Source organism: Falco cherrug, chromosome 5 (genome assembly GCF_023634085.1).
Source record: "Falco cherrug isolate bFalChe1 chromosome 5, bFalChe1.pri, whole genome shotgun sequence".
NCBI lineage: Eukaryota > Metazoa > Chordata > Aves > Falconiformes > Falconidae > Falco > Falco cherrug.
The window spans coordinates 11,766,840-11,785,633 of record NC_073701.1 but is presented as its reverse complement, the minus strand read 5'-3'; the positions used below and the strand labels follow the sequence as shown (position 1 = coordinate 11,785,633).

The window sequence follows — 18,794 nt, the reverse complement described above, 5'->3', positions numbered from 1 at the left end:
CCAAAACTCCAGAAGTTTGCTTTCCTGCATAAAATTGTCCTTACATACACAGGGCATATGAGCAACAGAGGGCGATTCAGTTTTCCTTTGCTCTTCACAAATTTAAACGGACCTAGGCAGAATTCTGTGTGAAAGTTGTAGTTTATAATAACAATTTGACTTTACTAAGAATGGCTAGTAGAAAAAACAGCACAGCAAGGGAAATTGATTTTTCAGTTGATTGTATTAGCATTTCATTAGCTTCACAGCTAATTTATTGAAAACCTAAAATGCATAGGCTTCTAGAGTTTCCTCAGAAGTGTTCAAGCCTAGCTTTTGTATACGTTCTGTGAATGTTCAAGAAATACAGGCAGGGTAAAAGGTGGCCATCTCCTGAGTGCCGGGACACTCAAATGTCTCTACCAACAATAGATTAAACCTATATTATATAGATATATATATACCAGATATAACCTGCTGGTATAATACTGGAACTAATTCACTGTGTTCCCTAACCATATCCAACACTTACCATCAGAAATTGACTGGCAAACTGGTGCCTTTGACAATTATATCTGGCTTAATGACTGTATGGCTATAGAACACTTGGCCAGCTGGCTTTAGAAATCTACAAGATTGACCTCCAACCCTGGTTTTCAGTGTCATCTTCAATTCCTCTCCTTGCTAAGAACAATGTGAACAAAATTAAAAACCTTTATAATCCTGTAAGTGCCCAGTCAAGCTGCTAGAATCAAAGGCAATATAAAATTCAGAGTTACACTTGTGATTTTTACTAATGGTTTATATGTTACAGTACAGAACTTGCATAATGCAGCGGACTGGATCAAAGGTAGCCTGGATGGTGTTTTGAGCTTTTTGTCATCTTGGGTATTTCTCTTTCTGTTTTTCTGTTCTCCCTCTAAACTGTTCATGTTTGAGGGTGGCAGTATTTCTCTGTGATTATGTAGAATACCTAGAACACCGGGACCTTATCTCCAGAGGGAGTCTTTCCAACCTTGGTGATGTATAATACAGCACGTGTTTTTTATGAACTAAACTACACGTCTTTATTTTCCTATGTAGTACTTTTGCAGACCATCTCACTGGAAACCTGCACTGAAGTTTAAAAACTGTCAAGAGTTAGTAATAGATTTACAGGTTAAGTAACTCTACAACACAGGAATAAGTGTGCCCTTAGCAACGGTCACTTATTAATGTATCCATGTGTGTTATAATGTAAATGCATGACTCTAAGGTGTGTATCCCTCTCTGCATACCTATGTGTATGCACATTCTTATTACATGGAAGTGCTTATGTTACTTCTAAATAGAAACATAGATAGATAACATTTAAATTAAGAAACAGGCTAAGCCCCCTCTGTGCATAAATACAAGGGGGAAGAGGTGCAAAAACCCACACGTAATATCTAGAGGTATTGGCTGTCTCCATAGGTAATTCTACTGGTATTTACTGGCCAAGAGGAACATGGGCCTAGTTCATGACAGCCCTGACCTCAGGCAACCCTGTCCATCACAAATTGAAGCTTGCGCTTCTTTGTGGTCACCGTTCTAACCTCCAAGTAGCAGATGTCTCATTTCAAATCCAAACACTTGCCCCCACAAACTGGAAAAGTAAGTTCCTTATGGCAAGGAAAAATAAGCTGTCTCCAATGGAAAAAAACTCACATGAATTAAGTTCTTGGCCATGTGGAGTAGTTGTGACGCATAGTTTCGCTGGTGCTGTTGAGGAGACTAACCTTTCTTTTATCTCCCATATAAACGTTCCAAAGAAAGGTTGGGATCTAGCGCTTGGTCAAACTGGGAAAGAACTTGTTTTGTCAGTACTTCAGCTAATATTTTTTTTGCATCTAGAAACTACTGGAATCGCTGGCATAAGATGCCTTTAGTAAAGAGTGTGCTAGAAGTTGTGCAGTGAAATGTTCAAGATGTCGCTGAAATAGTTTCTTGAGGTTGTCTGTGTTCTACCACACTTCTGCCCTTTAAAGAAGGGCTTTGGACACTGAGCATAACCTTATGCTCAGATTAGACAAGAAGGCCTGTACAAAGACATAATTCAGTCTTTGGCAAGGATAGCAGATGTTACAACTACTTGTAACTTCACTAAGCTTCCCTAAGACCTGAATGTGACTGGCTGGCTGTGAAGAGTTGGTAAACCCCTACAGATAATCTCATGGTCTTCAGGGAACTAGTTTATACTCCTGACCAGAGCTGACACTTTTTGCCCTGTTTTCATGCATAGCATTGCTACAAGCACAGGTAGGGGATAAAGGGACAGTTGCCTAAAAAGGGATGTGCTGTCTGGACAGACCATCTTTCTACCCATTTCTTGTTTTCCCTTATACTTAAAATGTATGTATTTATTTTGTTGTGACCCTCCTAGTGTATAATAAAAGAGTCCTACCGTGCTTTATATAACCCTTTTCCTGCCTATTTTTTTCTCTATATGACAACAAACCAAGATTAGAGCATGATCTCATTATATATCTGAGTCATTCCATTGTGCCCTAGAAGCATTTGTGCATGGGACAGATAACGTTTTTTCAGTTCTTCTTCTGGTGAGTACAGATTGTATGATTCTACAGAACGTAATATTGAGGGCAAGTTTCAGAAAAGCATCAAGGTGCTATTAAGTGACTATGCAGGCACTAATCTGGTGACGATGAAACTATGGACACCAGGGATGACTGTGACTTGCTGCAGATCACACAACTGATCAATCAGATAGAAGCTACTTTTGTAAAGGAGGTGGGAAAACCACCTGTTTGAAGGCAAATAGTTATTACCTGTGATTCCTATTTAAAACTAATGCCTTCTTGCAGAGATTTGTGTTTCTGGCATGTTGGAGTGTATCCCGTCCAGTGAAAGGATTTCTTTGCTAGTCTTTGCATTTGTAGGTATATGTCATCCTTGGTGTAAGAATAGCAAGTTTTAGCTTTTTTGGTAGTTGATTTCCTTTTTTAACAAAAATCTATTAGTATCCGTCCCTTAAAAATAGCTTTTCTTCTTTGTTCTTGAATCAAGCTGCCGTGGAGGATCACTTACAGCAGAAGAAGACTTAAACAAGCTGGAGCAGGCCAAACACTACTGAGTTTGCAGCACTGCAGACCATCAGCAGGTGTTTTGTGGGACATTTAGGTAGCAGCCCAGCCTGAACAGGAAAAGTCAGGATAAGAATGGATACTAAGGACTTGAGGACAATGAAATTAGTGCAAGGCTTGTATAATGAAGGTATTGCAATATGTTAGGACCTGTCAGTTTTCAGTTGAATTGCATAATATTTATCTGAGAACAGTAATATCTTGATGGTACAGGAAGAAGAGAGAGGGGATGTCCTGTGTTCACGTTTACTTCTGTTTCCTGTCTTGAATGTTTCCAGTGTTGATACTGCAAGAGCTTTGTTGCCTTAGACTTACAATGATCTTGCTTCTGTGGCTTCAAGTTCAACAGTAGATTAGAAATATATATATATATATTACAGATTTAAGCATCTTCCCCTATTTTATGTGCATGATTAAATATTAAGTTAAATCAAAAATGCATTGTTCTCAGTATGATAAATTAATGTATAAAGGGCATTGTGTTACAATGTGGCTGCCTCAAACTGTTAAAAAGTTCTGCAGACCTTAACTATGAGAAGCAGGGAGAAGGAGCTGCTGTGCACTATCGTGTCTTAAAACTACAAAATAAATTTATATTCAAATTAAAAAAATGGACAGTATGAAACAACTAATTGTAACACACAATGTGGATCCTTCTGTAATTGCAGATAACCAATATTCAGCAATGCCTGGCAAAACCCTAGGCCAAGAAAACTGAAACATGTTATCCAGCTGAAACTATGGGGCAATTTTTATGCAAACAGAACATAATTTTTCTACCTGAATTGGACTGAGCTGCCTGCATGTGAATTCTGTATCCGAAAAACTATATGCAGTTATGTAGCAATAATAACTTTAGTATGCTCTGATTTTCAGGAGAAACTATATTTGGAATTCACTGCTGCAGGGTCTTGAAAGTTTGTGCAGTTTGAAATGCCTTACTTTCTCAAGTAACATCTCCTTGGGTGCAATTGAGTCTATAAAGTGAACACAAGCAGAATTTTAATGGCTCTGTTCAGCCTGAAGAAAGGCATCACAGAGCGCAGATCTAGTTCTCATGTAAAGCATTTTTCTGAGTTTAGTTTTAGGCTTTTTAGCTCTTTGTCATATAAAAAATGCAATGTTCTTCAAAGTGCGTTTTTAGCTGAGCTTTTCTTTGGCAGCAAACTTACACTTTACCGCGTTGATAGTTTTGACCATTGCAAACACTGAGACGATTTCATAAGACACTTCTGTATTACTGCATTACATGGGATGTTTATTCATGTAGTAGCAAGTAGACAAGCAGTCAGGTAACTAGCTGGATTTTAGATTGGCTTTTGATATATCTTTACATTTTAAGTGTAAGTTGGTTTTAAAAGGTGTTTTTCTTGACTACATGACTTTAAAAATTATTGGGAGAAAAAAATAATTTAAAAAGCACTTTCATTGCAAATTGACGCGACAATGCTAGCTAGTGTTTTGTGGGAGAATCCTATGACAAAATGTGCCCGTTATCAATATGAGTGAGAGGAAAAGTACCACAACTTTGACTTGGAGCATGTAGTTAATGAGATTGGTTTATGTATTTGATTTGATTGTCATAATTGTGAAGTATCTGTATGTTATCTGTGGTAGAGATCAGAACATGAACTTGCAAACTTTATGTTTTCTGGTTAAGACTTTATAAATGGAGTTGTGCTTGCATGTGTCTTGAACAGAAGGGTGGCTCACTTGGCCATGAACATTTCCTTCACAATTTGACAGACAATGGTTGGTACAGTACTGTACAAAGACAATCCACATGTTCTGCAGCTTCTAGTCCAAAAAAGAGCGTACCAACAGTCTCAGTGCACATCACGATTTGCAGTGTATGTGGAGAAAGGATGTAAAGCGCGTCACAGTCATCTACAGGTTGAGGAACTGAGTTCCTCCTCTGATATACATGTGCCTTTGTTTCCTAATGAAATGCTAGACCCTAGACTTTTCCATTCTGGAGGCAGATCCATGAAGATTACCCTAAGATGATGAGCACATCACATGAGACATACATTAATTTACAATATCACCACATTCATCCTCTGATACAATATAGTGTATCTTGGTTCCTTTCTCCTAGTTCCTTTCCTTTTCATGTTAAAAACCTGGAGAAGAATACCTGCCAACTTCCTCTAATGCAGAAGAGCCGTTGGGGTCTCGTCATTCTTAGTTGAAATTTTTAGTGACAGTTAAAATGTGTGCTAGATTCAGCCACGTGATTAATTGGGAGAATGCAATTTGATGATAGAATTTGGCTTGTTTAGATTTAAAGTACTTGGTGCAGTGAGTAAATCTCTGGAATTTGTATCACTTCACATATAAGCATAGACTGCCCTTAAAAACAAAGCATACCTAATTCTAATTTTTCCAGCTAAAATAGAAGGAATTTCTTTTGTGTAATTTCAACTGATCAAATAACCCCACTCTTTTAAAGTGTTACCTTGTGGCAGTTGGTCTTCTATTACATACAAGGTCAATCAAATACTATAAACAAGGGGGGGTGTTAAAGTTCAGTTTTCTAAGCTACGGTGCTGATCAATGTGGGTTAAATATAATTTTAGAGAGCTCTTTTCCTCTGAAACCAACCTGCTCAACTGTAATTAGATATTCATGTGGCCTTACAACTTCATCACTGTAGTCTTTGAACACTGCATGGATCTTACTAGTTTTAAAATAATTTCCTGCCACATAGACGTGACAATCAGTTTTATTTTTTTATTGTTTCCTTTTATAACATTTACACTTGTGTGGGAAATAGAAACTTCTTACAGCAATGAAGAAAGTGAGAAACTGAGACATCAACAAGTTTAAAAGAGGAAGAACAATCCTGGTACTGTTGGAAATGTTTGCTTTGCTAAGCAAACTTCCTGGGCAAGGTAAGGCAAGGAAATACCTTGCTACTTTGTTGATCTAGTCACTTGATTTATATTCAGGAGGAGCACTTTTATGAATAAGAGTATACAGGATGAGGAAACAAAAAAAGGGTTTTATTATAAAGCTAGCTTACAGAGCTTTCAAAACCCTTTTTGTGTATTCCTGTGCAACATACATTAAATGGCTGTCCCTATTTTAAAAAGCTAATTATGTAAATGATAAATATGAGTAGGTTAGGAAAAAGCAAGTCAAAGCGGACAGCACAGAGTGATGCTAATTGCAAGGCATGAACAAATATTAGCTGCATTTGTATTTTCCTTAGCCAATAACAGAATAGATTTGTCAGTGTCAATATAGAGCAAGTGACTTTACAAAAGCAGCTGAAGTCTGAAGGTGCTTCTGGAGGGGCTTGAAAAACATTTGAAGTGATTGTTACCAGAAGAGTACAGTGAGAAGTGGGGTAAAAGCAAAGCATAAAGATTGAATGTTCAGATGTTTGGGTATGAGTTAATGGAATTCAGTAGTTTTGGGGACTTGCGATCTTTTGAATGTTTTTATTTGAAGTAAAAAGTGCTGGCTAAATTGTTTTGTCTCAGTATTAGGGATAATTGGAGGAAAAGGGAGATACAGAACTTAGTTGAAGAAAAATAGTTTTTATAGAAACAGTGAGATCTGAGGCAATTAAAGGATGATTAGAGTTAAAACGATTTTGTGATAGTATAAAACTTCGGTCAGTTTTGCTGATTACACCTACACTTAATTTTCTCAGGTTAGTTCGAAGTCAGGAGAGGATGGGTACAGCTGCAGTGAATCTGCTCTAAGTTAAGGAAGGTGTATGTTTGTTAGGCATTAGTCTGGGGCAGGTTATGAACCAAAATGTGCTTGAACACCTCTGAGCATGCAGCAGGAGCTAGGAGTGTGTACTTCTTACCCAAAGAGATGGGAATTGTTTTTCAGCTGTCAAGAATTAAAAGAACTGAAAGGTTCTGAAACCATCAGTGAAAAAAAAAATTATCTTTGGTTCTGTAAAAGAAACAAGCTGGTATGTACAGTTAATTTTTAAGAAGCTATTTGTTCCAAAACAAGGATGATGACAGTATTTTACAAATTACCTTTGACAGCAGTATATTTTATGAAGTGTCGCAACATGGTGGTTCTTCTCCTTATGGGCTTATACTGACCCCTCCTATTGCTGCAGCGCCCCGCTGTGAAAGCAACGGTGCAACAGCAAAGGAAGATGAGAGAAGAGCAGAGAACAATGGGAATCAACCAGACACCCAAAGGTGCAGCTTCCCAAGCAGGTGCATCGTTATCTGAAGTATAGTTCCTGCCGCTGTAGCCTTTGGTTTCATTTAAGTGTTGCTTACTGCCGTTCAGACGAGGAGGAGTGGGCATGTGGGATAATACCTCGGCAGACTTGGGTATCAAAGTTGAGTATGCAGTCTGCTTGTCTGAGCTGGTGATTGACCTAGTCCTTACCAAAGTTGTGCTTGTTCCCTTAGCAAAATGATCAGTTGGTGAAAAAGTTTCTGCCCTGGAATAAGTAGTAACTTCCGTTTTTTGGACCATCAGGCTTGTGCTGGAGGTGTAAGTGTTTGCTGTTAAGCCATGGCTAGTGGTAGAAGATGGAGCTTGGAGCAGAAGAGAACTTGATGTGGCATTATGGTGCTGGCATCTTTCCCACTCGGTGGTCTTTGTCCCATTTTGCCTTTCGTATTTACTTGGTGAGGTGTGATGTCTTGGCTCTTTGGATGTCAGTTTTTCAAAAATAAGAAGATCTGGATCAATCCCTATTAAATCATAACAAAAGGTTAGTTTATGTGATAAAAGTTCATCTGCACGCCCACAAAAGGAGCACATGGAGACAATGGCAGATCAGGGACCTGACACATCAGTACCCATCAACACCTTATTATGGGATGCTTAGGGAGGGAACCGAAGGTGAGGAAAGGGAGGGATCTAGGCTACTGGGGAGTGGGGGAGTCCTGGCAAGCTCTCTGTGTGTGTGTGACAGTCTGTAGCAGCAACTGGAGGGAGGCTGCACCCTCAGAGACTCGTACATCTAGGTGACAGCAACTGGGGAGGCTGGGGTCTGGACTGGGCAGACTGAGTGAGCATCTGAGCCCAGCTGCTAGGGGGATCTGCATGGTACCTATATGTGTATATCTATTTTTACTAGTAGGTCTCCATCCTGTGCAGTCAGAAAAAGCAGGATGAGGCTCTTGGTGCTGCCTGTGATTGTGTGTCTGCTTTATGCATTTGTGTTACCTGTGTTTCCTTTGTTCATGTGCCTAATGAGAATAAATTTTCAGCCTTGCTACTGTTTGGATTTGGGGGCACGGAGCAGTGGCAGCCTCGCCTCAGTCTCTCAGATCTGGTGCAGTATTTTGCCCAAGCATAGTGTTGGTTAGGTACTCAGAGCATGAATCTTAGAGCAGGGTTTATCTTCCAGGTCCTTTCTTACATACTGAATGGAAGAAAGGAGGGAAGTAGTCTCAGAAGTAGGTGCATTGATGAAAAAGGAAAAAAAAAATCTTATGCTTTTTTAGCGTTGCATGTTACTTCAGGACAGCACTTCTAGCACAGTAACTGACCTAGTATAATTCTAAAATTTCCTACAGTTGCTATGTTTTCAGCCTTTATAAATTAAATTCTTAATTACCTTTTGTGATGTTGTACAAAATGACATTGATTCTAGCCTTTAGTATGCAACTTTCCAATGCTGGGCAAGACATGTGCAGGCAATTCATATTCTCATTAATGGCTCCATGGTAGAACACTGCTAGATTGCAGGAAACTGTAATACAAAAGGAAAGAAGTTGAGCTTATCAGTCTAATGACCATTGCATTTTGCATTTTATTATGTTATTTAACATCAGAAAATCATTAATACTGGGCAGCTCTGTGGTTCTCTCATTATCATGCAAACTAACTAAGCATTTGGTCAGAAATGTAGAACTACATATAATTATATTGTTATTTTACATCTGGAGAAAAGGAATAGAATGGCTGTATGAATTCTAAATGTGTCTCTGATTAAATAAAATATACTTTAGCTTGCAGTCCTACTAGTTGCCTTCCTTCATGTCTCAGATACAGTGATGGGACCATTTCTAAAAGCCAAGTTATTAAGAAAGACAACTTTGGGGTCTTTGCTCCTGTGCAATATACCTGTCTACTTGAAACTGGACTGCAACCATTCATTTCAGCCAGACTATTTAAAAAAAAACACCCTGAACTACAATAAGTAAATGACATCCTGCCCTGCTGCCAGTTCCTATTTGTTTTCCTTCATTGCCTTTGGGCTATTGTATTTCTGTGAATAGAGTAGTTTAGACATTCGTTTGTGTGGAGGTTCACTTTTATTTTCCTTCAACAGAAATCAGGACTAAAGTAATAATGAAAAAATACCTGAACAACTTGTCACTGAAACACAACTTTCTAAGGTATGTAGATGCATGAATCCTAGTGGTTTAAGATTTAGATAGAACATATATGCTAAAATACTTACAGTTAAAGTCACACTATATGAAAAGCAGGCAAGATTCTTCTTTCAGAGTCTTACAGTACATCAAAATCTCAAGTCAAAATGTCAAGTAAAAAATGTATTTTATTATATTAATATGCTTGGAGCAGGATCAACGTTAGGTTTTGGTTTAGTTGTACAAAGGTTTTGGGTTTGTGTTTATTTCATTTTACCTGCCTTGAATGTAACCTCCATACCTAAACTAATATGGCTACCTGCAATCAAAAATGTATTGGCAAGGCTTTATAAATGTATTCTATTTACGTAGGTATTAATTCTGAACATTTTTCTCACATCTGTAAGTAATGAAAATAATAATACTTCTGCAACGAAAACCAGAAAAAGTCATGCAACTCTTTCCATTTTATTTGTAAGTAAAAAAAAAAATAAAATCCCTGACCTATCTACAGATGGGGAAAGGAAGAAAATACATTAAACCTGTGCTTACTGTCTTTTCTTTGTTAGTTTTTTTTCGTCTAGTAGCCTCAATATGCATCATAGATTTAACACAGTAGACACACGCCTTGAAATGCTTTTTTTCCATTATAATGAACTTACCTGCCCAAAGAGAGAAGCATTATTTTCAAAAATTTGTATAAAATTAATTAAAAAAAATTGCAATGAAAATACACCCTGTCTGAAGAGTAGAAATTCAGCAGCTCTATGGAAGAAAAAATCATGGCAGAAGTGCTGTTACAGAATATATATCGTCTTGCGTTTTTTGGCTGCTTAACTGTAAAGATCAAGGTTGTCTGCCTCGCTGAAATGGAAATAGTAATATTTACAAGTAAAACTGTGATCCTAAATCCTAATAATAGCAAGGTAAAGATAGATTTTGTCATCAAAGCTAAATCAAAGATGATATCAGCAATTTTCCTTTCACTGATACCATCTTCATGTACTATATCTTCCTCTAATTAGGCTTCATCAGTTTCCACTTCTGTGTCACGGGAACTTTAGCTTGAACTAGGTATTTATGGAAGTAAGACTAGTTATGATTATCAAAACAATAGAAGAACATACCTTGGGGAAGACAGAAAGATAACCTTAAAGGGATTATAGAATGTTCTGGATTTACTGTATATCAATGGGTTTGCATTTTTGTTTGGAAGATTAGAAATATTTTATAGTGCTACAGAAGCATATTTAGCCAGCACATAATTATTCCGATGTATTTCCTGAGGACTACAGGCATTTCTACAGGTGATATATTAAAAACATTGGCTTCTGTGGATAAATAAAATTTTAAATCCAGTTACTATTTTTAAGAAATTCTGAATGTATAAATATTTCTACGCATGAGTAAATATTTGGCACCATTTTTAGCATAAGTTAACAGTTTAAAAGACAAAACCCTTCAAATATTTCTGTGAAATATCTATATAGTACTTGCTTTTCTGTGGTATCTTTTGTTCAAGGATTCTGAAACACTCTGCAAACACTAGCAATGGGGTATTATTGAAGTCATTGTCTGAAAAATCACTCTTTTCATATATTTGTTCACATTGATGTTTTTTCTTCAAACAGAAAGCTGTTCATCACTTGCATCACATGTAGCAGTATGTACCTTTGCCTTTAGACCCCGTATACAATGTTCTGAGTTTTGTCAAGGAATGGATGTTTTGTGCTAATATTATATTTTATGTTTCTTTTCCAGTGTGATACATGAATACTATGCAGGTTTCTGATAAAGAGGCTATGTTATTTAAGAATATATAAAGACCTGAAAATACATATATTTGTTTGAAGGGAGGAGTGAAATCTTTGAAACCTTTCCAATCTTCCAAGTTTGTGCGAAGTTTTGTTGTCATTAGAAACTCTACTTTCTAGCATAATGTAATTATAAATGTTTTTCATTTTAATGATTATCGCATACTTTATGAAAACATTATTAAATAGTAGGGAAAAAAATCTCATCTGAAAAACTTGGCTTCTGTGGACATATTCTCTTCAGGATCTGTGCTTGATGTTATTGCATAAAATCAGGTAAGAAAAATGTCACAAGTCAATTTTTTTGTAAGGAAGGATAGTTCTTTGATCAGGAAAAATACTTTAAAAGCATGCTATAAGACATTTTGTATCGGTTTGAGGAAATATAAACAACATACTTGATTTCTTGTTTTTAAATTATTTCAAAATTTCTTTGTTTCTTGTAAGATTAGCTTTCAGTAACTGTGCTATTACTGAAGAATCCAGCAAAGAAAATTCTCTTTTCAAACTTCTTATCAACATTTCTTGAAATCTCAATTAGGACATTTATTGGCAATAGTATTTTTGTTCATGACTACATCTGTCACTTTGGGATTATAAGGAAACCACAAGCTTATTTAAAGCATGTCTTTGAAATGCCATCTAATGTCTTGATTCTAGTTAAGACTGTAACAAATTTGTGCTTCACTGTGTAACATTATAAAAATGAGATTCCAGGTTACCATTACGTATCTTGGTAAGTATCCAGTCCCATGTTCTGTAAGAAAAAAGTTTGTTGTCCAAATAGGAAAAACATGGCTGAAACATATAAAATTGTTCTTTCCTCACAATACTTAAGAGAGAAGTTGCCTCTTCCCAGGAACACTGCTAGCAGTTACATCAGTTATGTCAGCGTCAGGTTTGTCAAGGTCGTAATTCAAAATGTCATCAAAATCTATACTGACTGTTTTTAGTAACTGGTACCTCACTTTCATCCTTCGTATCCAAAATTTCTCAAGTCTTGTGAGTTTTACAGTCAAATTTAGGCACCAGAGACCCACACTTCACATACACGCCTAAAATACACTCCTATAGTGTACCAATGCAGTGTGATACAGAGAAAGTGAAGTCTTGGGCTTAAATCAAGGAACGATATTTCTTATTTTTATTCTGAGTCTGAGTTTACATGTCTAGGGAAAAGGGGTTGCAAGCTAAATAGCTGCTATTATTTATTGCTGTAACTTTATTGTTCATATTAACAATATACCTGGGTTGCTCCAGAAACATGGTGTAAACGTGGAGTAAGAGAGTGCTCTCTCCAAGAAGATTAATATTGTTCTATTTCACAGAAGGACAAATTGTGTGTTTCCTCCTCTTTCCCCCTCACCATGTCCTAGTCTAGTTCCCTACACCATGAGGAAGAGTTCTGTTAGAACTGATTTTTCTCTATAGGAGTAGATGGTGATGGATACTGAAGAGTTACTGTTTTAATCGTGGCATTGCCCACAAGTTTTGTAAGAGAGATGTAAAATTTCAAAGGAGACCCTAAGATTTTAATGTGTTTCTAGGGTAGTCTTCTAAAAAACTCAGATTATCAAATTATGTTCTGTGGGTCTGAAGATGGAAGAACATTACAATGTGCCTCTGCTTTCCTGCCTCAAAAAAATACGTTTTTTGGGGGTTACTTTTGGTTGTTTTTTTTTTTCTTTTATTTGGGGGGTGGGGGCATTATTTCTTCAAATAAAGGAATGTTTATATAAAAATTACCCAAAATATTTTCCCTGATATGTTGTGATGTACATTTTAGTGTATGCCACAATCTTGTTAATCAACACTCACCATTCCTCAGAAGGCAGCAGGTTCTGCTGCACTGTTGGGGTGAGACTTCTGCGTAAATCTTCAGCACCTGGGCTCCCCTTTTCTGTGATTCCTGCAGGTCAATCAGAAGACCTGGGAAGCGTCGGATCCAGCAGTTCTTGTAAAAGGTAGTGGGTGAGCAGAGGGAGTCTGACTCCATAGCCAGACCCAGAACCAACAGCACTTCTGCTATTGCCGCCAGCAGAACCATTTCTTCGATGTAAGAGGCTTAGTCAGCACGCTTGATCCTCCATGGATGCACTAAAGTTTGGACCAGCGTTTTAAGAGACAATCTCCTGAGTGGTGAGGATGCTGCCAATTCTGCCAGGGACATGAGCCAAGGAATGTTTTTTTCCTAACGATTCCCATGATACTGTTTGAGCAGCTGCTGGAAGGAAGCAGCTATTTTATGATTTACGTATGATTATAATAGTTATTATTGTTATTCCCTAACATAATTATTTGGAGAAAGTTTTTAAGAGAGAAAAGGCACAGGTTGTTTTTAGTCATTCAGAGAACTTGTTTCTTTGGTCCCGAGTTTGTGTCTCTTGTCCTTCTAAGCCCAGACTAGGCAGACAGCCTTAACCTGTGGTGAATAATGGTAAACTCAGCGTATGGTTTGACTCATGCTATGAAAGTATGGAGTACAGTCACCTGAGAGCAGTTAGGTCTGCCACTCGGGTCAGGCACGCTATTACACTCAATGCAGAAGAAACAGCTCGGTGTAGTTTCTTAACACTGAATTATCTGGTGGCTGCAAACGCAGGTTCCTTCTTTACTAACAAATGGAACTATCTGTCTGCCAGACAAGGGTGGAAATTTGTGCCCCTTCCCTATTCTGTTTTGATTACAAGAAAATATGATTTTATTTGCAAATATCTAGGAATAGTTGAATATGACTGGAGAAGGCTGTAACCTACATTCATCTATGGACCAGGCAGGTAACCAAAGTCCTGCCTCTGACAGGTGTAAGAATATTGAGCAGTCTGTATGGGTTTCTCTGCTTATGTTTACCCTTGGAAAAGGCCTGTGAGAATGAAAGAAAGAAAATATAGTTGGCATATAGGGAGGCAAATTTTCAAGCACCTGGTCTGAAACCTGAAACTCCCCAAGTGTTCTGTTTCTTAAAAGGACCCAGTCTGATCTGTGATTCCCACTTCTGTATGCCTTTTGTACAGAAAGGCTTTAAAATATTACAGTGCATGAGTTGATTTAAACTGAATAGAGTTTAACTCTCACTATACGGTGAGCTTGAGAGAATTAGGTAGAAATATGGTTGCAATAAAAGTTGTGTGTTGAATATATGAAAATATTTTAGGCTGCATTTTTTTCCTTCAAGATTAGAATCATGGAATTTCCCCAGTTCTTCATGAAGTATAGATCAGTTGCATAGAGGTGGGGAGCCTCCAGCTCATTTTAATTCTTTAGTCATTATAGATGGCGGTTGTTTTGCCAAACAAGGCCCCCAGTTTGGAAATGAGCCAGCATGGATACGATTTTGTTCCTTACAGGGCTCCTTAGGAGGCAGCAAAGCTCAGAGCAGGTTAGCTCCTGTAGATCCAATTGCAAGACCAATACATTTATATATTCAGTGGAACTGCTGGCTATAAGTAGGAGGATTCCAAACAAATGTCTGTTTTTATGCAGTCTGCATGTCTGTTATGGGGAATACATGAATTGTAATTACAAGCGTTAAGCAGGTAATTCTTTAAAGACTCTGTCCTGAAAACCAGCTGTTGGTACTTTCGTCATTCTGTTTTCTTTCATTAGCTTGATGTGTTTTATTTTCATCTCTGTGAAAATCACTACTTAAAACCTTAAATATGTTTCGTTACACCTTTCGTTTGCATTCAGTGGACTGCACAGGGATGTTTTTAGGCATTTATCAACCATTGCCTCAAGCGCTATTGACAGTATTTTTCTAAAATTTTTGTTTCAGCTCTCCAAATATTCCAAAGCATCATTCGATATGGGACATGCTTAGAATTTTGAAAGCTATACCTGTATTTTGGCGTTACCTACAGCATTAGTATGAATTATGGATCTATCTACAAGAAATCTAGAAGATTCTGAATAATTTGGGGGGAAGCATTTAACAAGGAGATTGAACTGATACAAAACAATTATTTCTATTGGATAAAGCTGAGTATGTCTTGAGCCCATTTAAATAAATAGAATTATTTCCATAAGCAAAAAATTAGATGTAATGAGTAGCTTTAATGGTATATGTATTTGTAGTTACACAAAGATACGCTGTCTCATTGCCTCTGCTTTTGTATGTTTGATGCCTTGCAAAGTGTAGATGACAAATATGTTTACTTCTTCCTTTTCAGGAAAAAAAAAGACTAGGCCTGTGACCTACTTCAGTTAGTTGGACCTGAGATACCATATGATTTGTTTCATTTCAGTGGGGCTCTGTCCAGACATTAAGATAAAGTGCGAGACTGGATGTGAACATGCCTGAGCATCTAAGTGTCTTTCAGACCATTCAGTAAGACTTTCTCTGGCATCACGTTTGGAATAAAGTAACAAAATCTCAAGTACCTGTTACTTCCATTGAGGCAGTCACCACACACAGTAAGAGAGACTACTCACTGTGCATAATATGTATTTGCAAATAGTTATGTATTTGCAAAAATAGGCTTGGGTAACCACTCCTATTGTGTACAGACCTATGTGTTCTGAAGGTATATTTAAAATAGGGTTTTTTTGTTTGCCACTGTTTGCCAGTAGACACATTGCTAGTCTTAATACCATCATGTTTTTATTCTATTCTGCTGTGTGCTTTAACCAAGCAGCTGTTTTTCCTTTTCATTACTTGTCATTCTTTCTCCTTTCTCTGTTTCTGAATAAAATTAAAGAGTGGGAGTAGCTGCAGGGAAACTTTTTATTTAATGAAACATAAAGAGATTGAAATAAATAAGTAAATAAATGGCAGCTTTGGGCAATTTCCTTTAAAAACTGAAAAGTTCTATATATTAAATTTCAGTCTTCTTCCAGTTTCCCCAAAGTTTCACGTTGACTTTTCTATGGGAAATGCATATATATAATTTAATGCTGAACTTTAAAATCACAAACATTTTGCAAGAAGGAAATACGTCTTACCTGCAAACCAGTGACCGACTGTTCCATGTGCTCTGTGAGGAGGGATCAAGAGACTTTTACTGTTAGTGAGGAGTCTGTGGCCAGTATCAGACCAGTACTTCAGGTTATTCAGTAGTTTTTTTCATTGGTCTTCTCAAATTTCTTCCTGGAAAACTGAAAGCCAGTTGCCTGATTTCTGTGAGAACATGGTTGTCTTTTCAGACCTTTCAGTAAAAGATACAAATACACCTGCCACAAAGGAAGAGAATGATATTTTTAATGATTCTTCTTGTAAACAGAAACAATACCTGAAGTTTTCTACCTGGGCTGGCAGTGATAATGGCACAATCCAAAAGCTCCCTAGCACAATGGATTCATCATTGGTCATTAACTCTTTTTTTGCCAAATATAAACAAAGGCAAACACTTTTCCCATATAAAGTAACAGATACATATTGATATTTGGAACTATATTTAGTTTATATGGAATCAATGGTTCTAGTACTCAGAATATATAAAGACCAGAAAGAAGATCTGTATAGTACAGGAAAGCTTTCCTGAAAAGGACTAAAAATGCCAAGGCTTTGATTCTGCACTCAGATCAGCGCATCTAAAACTACACTGTACATTGGCTTTGTTCATGGGCGCCCTGTTGTCCACTTGTTATCATCCTGTGCTTCTTTGCTGACTGTCTTGAAGTCCCCTCTCAGCCCTAATGGGGGAGGACAGGCAATGTCCTGGGTCAAGCAGTAGCTTAGGAATTTATGCTGTTGGAACAGCTATGGGAGACAGTGGTGTCAGCTGCTATGTCCCAGCCCAGACTAGTGCCTGCCGTTGGTAGTTTCTCCTTTCTTCTGCTCTGTGAGTGGTGGTTTAGCCCGTATGAGCAGAGAGGGACGCAGACTAGACAACAGAGGACAGTTGGGCCTCCTGTCTGCATCTTCCCTTTCCCAAGTAGATTATAGGAGAGAAGTGAGAGAGAGCCCCTGATATGGCTGCCAGATGTGCCAGATGTGGCAATGCTCCTTGATGCTGCCATGAAGATGCAGAAGTACACAGTGAACAATTGCTGCTAGGACAGACCCAGCCTGTCTCTGGGGTGGGAAAACACTAGTGCTAACTCTGTAAAGCACTTCTCTGCTACAGTTAGTCAAACATGTTAGCTGCCATCAACTATGGTTTAGGTTGTCTGTGACAGAACAATGGAAAGACAGCAACTACCAGCTGAGAAGTGAGCCCAAAGCCTGCAGTTTCCCAGGTGAGGTACGAACCTGCCTGTGCCCTCCTTTGAACATCATTAAGCTTATTTAATCAAATGTGCAGCATAATCCCAGGCAACGTCAGCCTCAATAATCTCTGAAGTCAGTGGAGCTCTGTGCCTGTGTTGCGCTCCATGTGCATAAATTGAATTGGAGGCCTGTGTTGAAATCGTCTTTATCTCATTTTTCTTAGATATGTACATGTGTATAGTGTTAAGTGTTAAGCTCAGAATTTTACCCAAGCTATTTTGATAGTATTTTGATAGTGCCAGAATATGTCACTGGAACTCTATTATAGCATAAAGGTTATAAAATGCTAATATAATGAATCATGAATAATGAAATATAAGTACTTTAAAAAAAATCAAAGCAAATCTTTTTGACGTTATTGAAATACTGTGCTCGCTTTCTTTCTCCTTTAAAATTTCCTTGAAATCAAAACATTCTTGCAAAATGTCTTACGTCCAACAAAACGGCATTTTTTGAGAGAACCGTTTTGTCAAAAACAGCTATTAGTGGTCAGATTTTGGTTTGGAGCAATATATCAAATTTTTAATGAATCTGACCTTCTCCAAGGTTTGGGACAGTTGAGTCCAAGATTCTGGTTTCAGCCCCATCCCAGCAACATGGTAAAAAGAGGTGAAATATTACAGTTTCTGTTCCTGGGACTTTGTGCAAACCATTTTTCAAGCCCTCATTTCGAAGGGGCTGCCAGGCCCTAAGATTCTCTCGGAGCTTGGCTTCAGACTAATTCTGGTAAAACCTCTGCACGAAGGCTGGAATCTGTGTGTTCAAAAAAAGAGCAACAGAAGTCTTAGCCAGATTAGATTTATACAAATATAAATCTACTGGCATACGTATAAACTTGAGCCAAGGCTTATGACAAAAGGCACAATGTTTAGCAAACGCTAATGAATGAATGCTGATTTATGACAGAACCTGAACCTAGGCAAAGGGGATGGAGTTTCAGTGTTGTGATGAATTTTATACAGCTGGATACTTAGTGAAAGTCTTCCATGTGGATTACCATTCATTTAACCAAGCTATTATGTACTAAGATTCAGCTCTGCCTGTCTGCACCAGGATTTAAAAATACATGCTGTTCTAAAAGCACCCAGTTTACTCTCATCTAGACAGAGCTACACAAGAAGATTCTGGCTGGGGATGCGTGGTGCGTTTGTGCAGAGCAAACATCCCAAACAAGAGGTTCAGCAGCAGGCAGAGCACTCCAGCAGCCTGACCCCTATTCAGGTTGTGTCAGGGAACACTTATTTCACCTAAGAGAGTTTCAAGGAAATTTCTTACTGGGTCTTTGACATTAAAAATGGAACAGATTGAACACCACTGTAACAATCTACACGCTCATGCCTGCATTCTGCTCTCGAGTGAC

The 18,794-nt window shown here is 37.8% G+C and overlaps 1 protein-coding gene across 1 annotated transcript; it reads right to left on the bottom strand.

Moving 5' to 3' along the window:
- Nucleotides 1-5,598: 5,598 nt before the first annotated feature.
- On the bottom strand, nucleotides 5,599-16,523 carry MANSC4 (MANSC domain containing 4). Its single transcript, XM_005446017.3, has 4 exons — nucleotides 16,168-16,523; nucleotides 13,045-14,089; nucleotides 8,653-8,787; nucleotides 5,599-7,780 (listed from the first exon to the last, which is right to left on the bottom strand). Exons 2-4 carry the CDS (start codon nucleotides 13,271-13,273, stop codon nucleotides 7,092-7,094), a joined length of 1,053 nt encoding a protein of 350 aa, XP_005446074.2. The 5' UTR covers nucleotides 13,274-14,089; nucleotides 16,168-16,523; the 3' UTR covers nucleotides 5,599-7,091.
- Nucleotides 16,524-18,794: the final 2,271 nt, after the last annotated feature.

Coding starts and splice junctions, on each gene's coding strand:
- MANSC4 (XM_005446017.3), bottom strand. CDS start 13,273: ATGGTTCTGCTGGCGGCAATAGCAGAAGTGCTGTTGGTTCTGGGTCTG. Junction 8,788..13,044: donor CTGCTGCCTTCTGAGGAATG/GTGAGTGTTGAT, acceptor TTTGTATTACAG/TTTCCTGCAATCTAGCAGTG. Junction 7,781..8,652: donor TTTGTACAACATCACAAAAG/GTAATTAAGAAT, acceptor ATGATTTAATAG/GGATTGATCCAGATCTTCTT.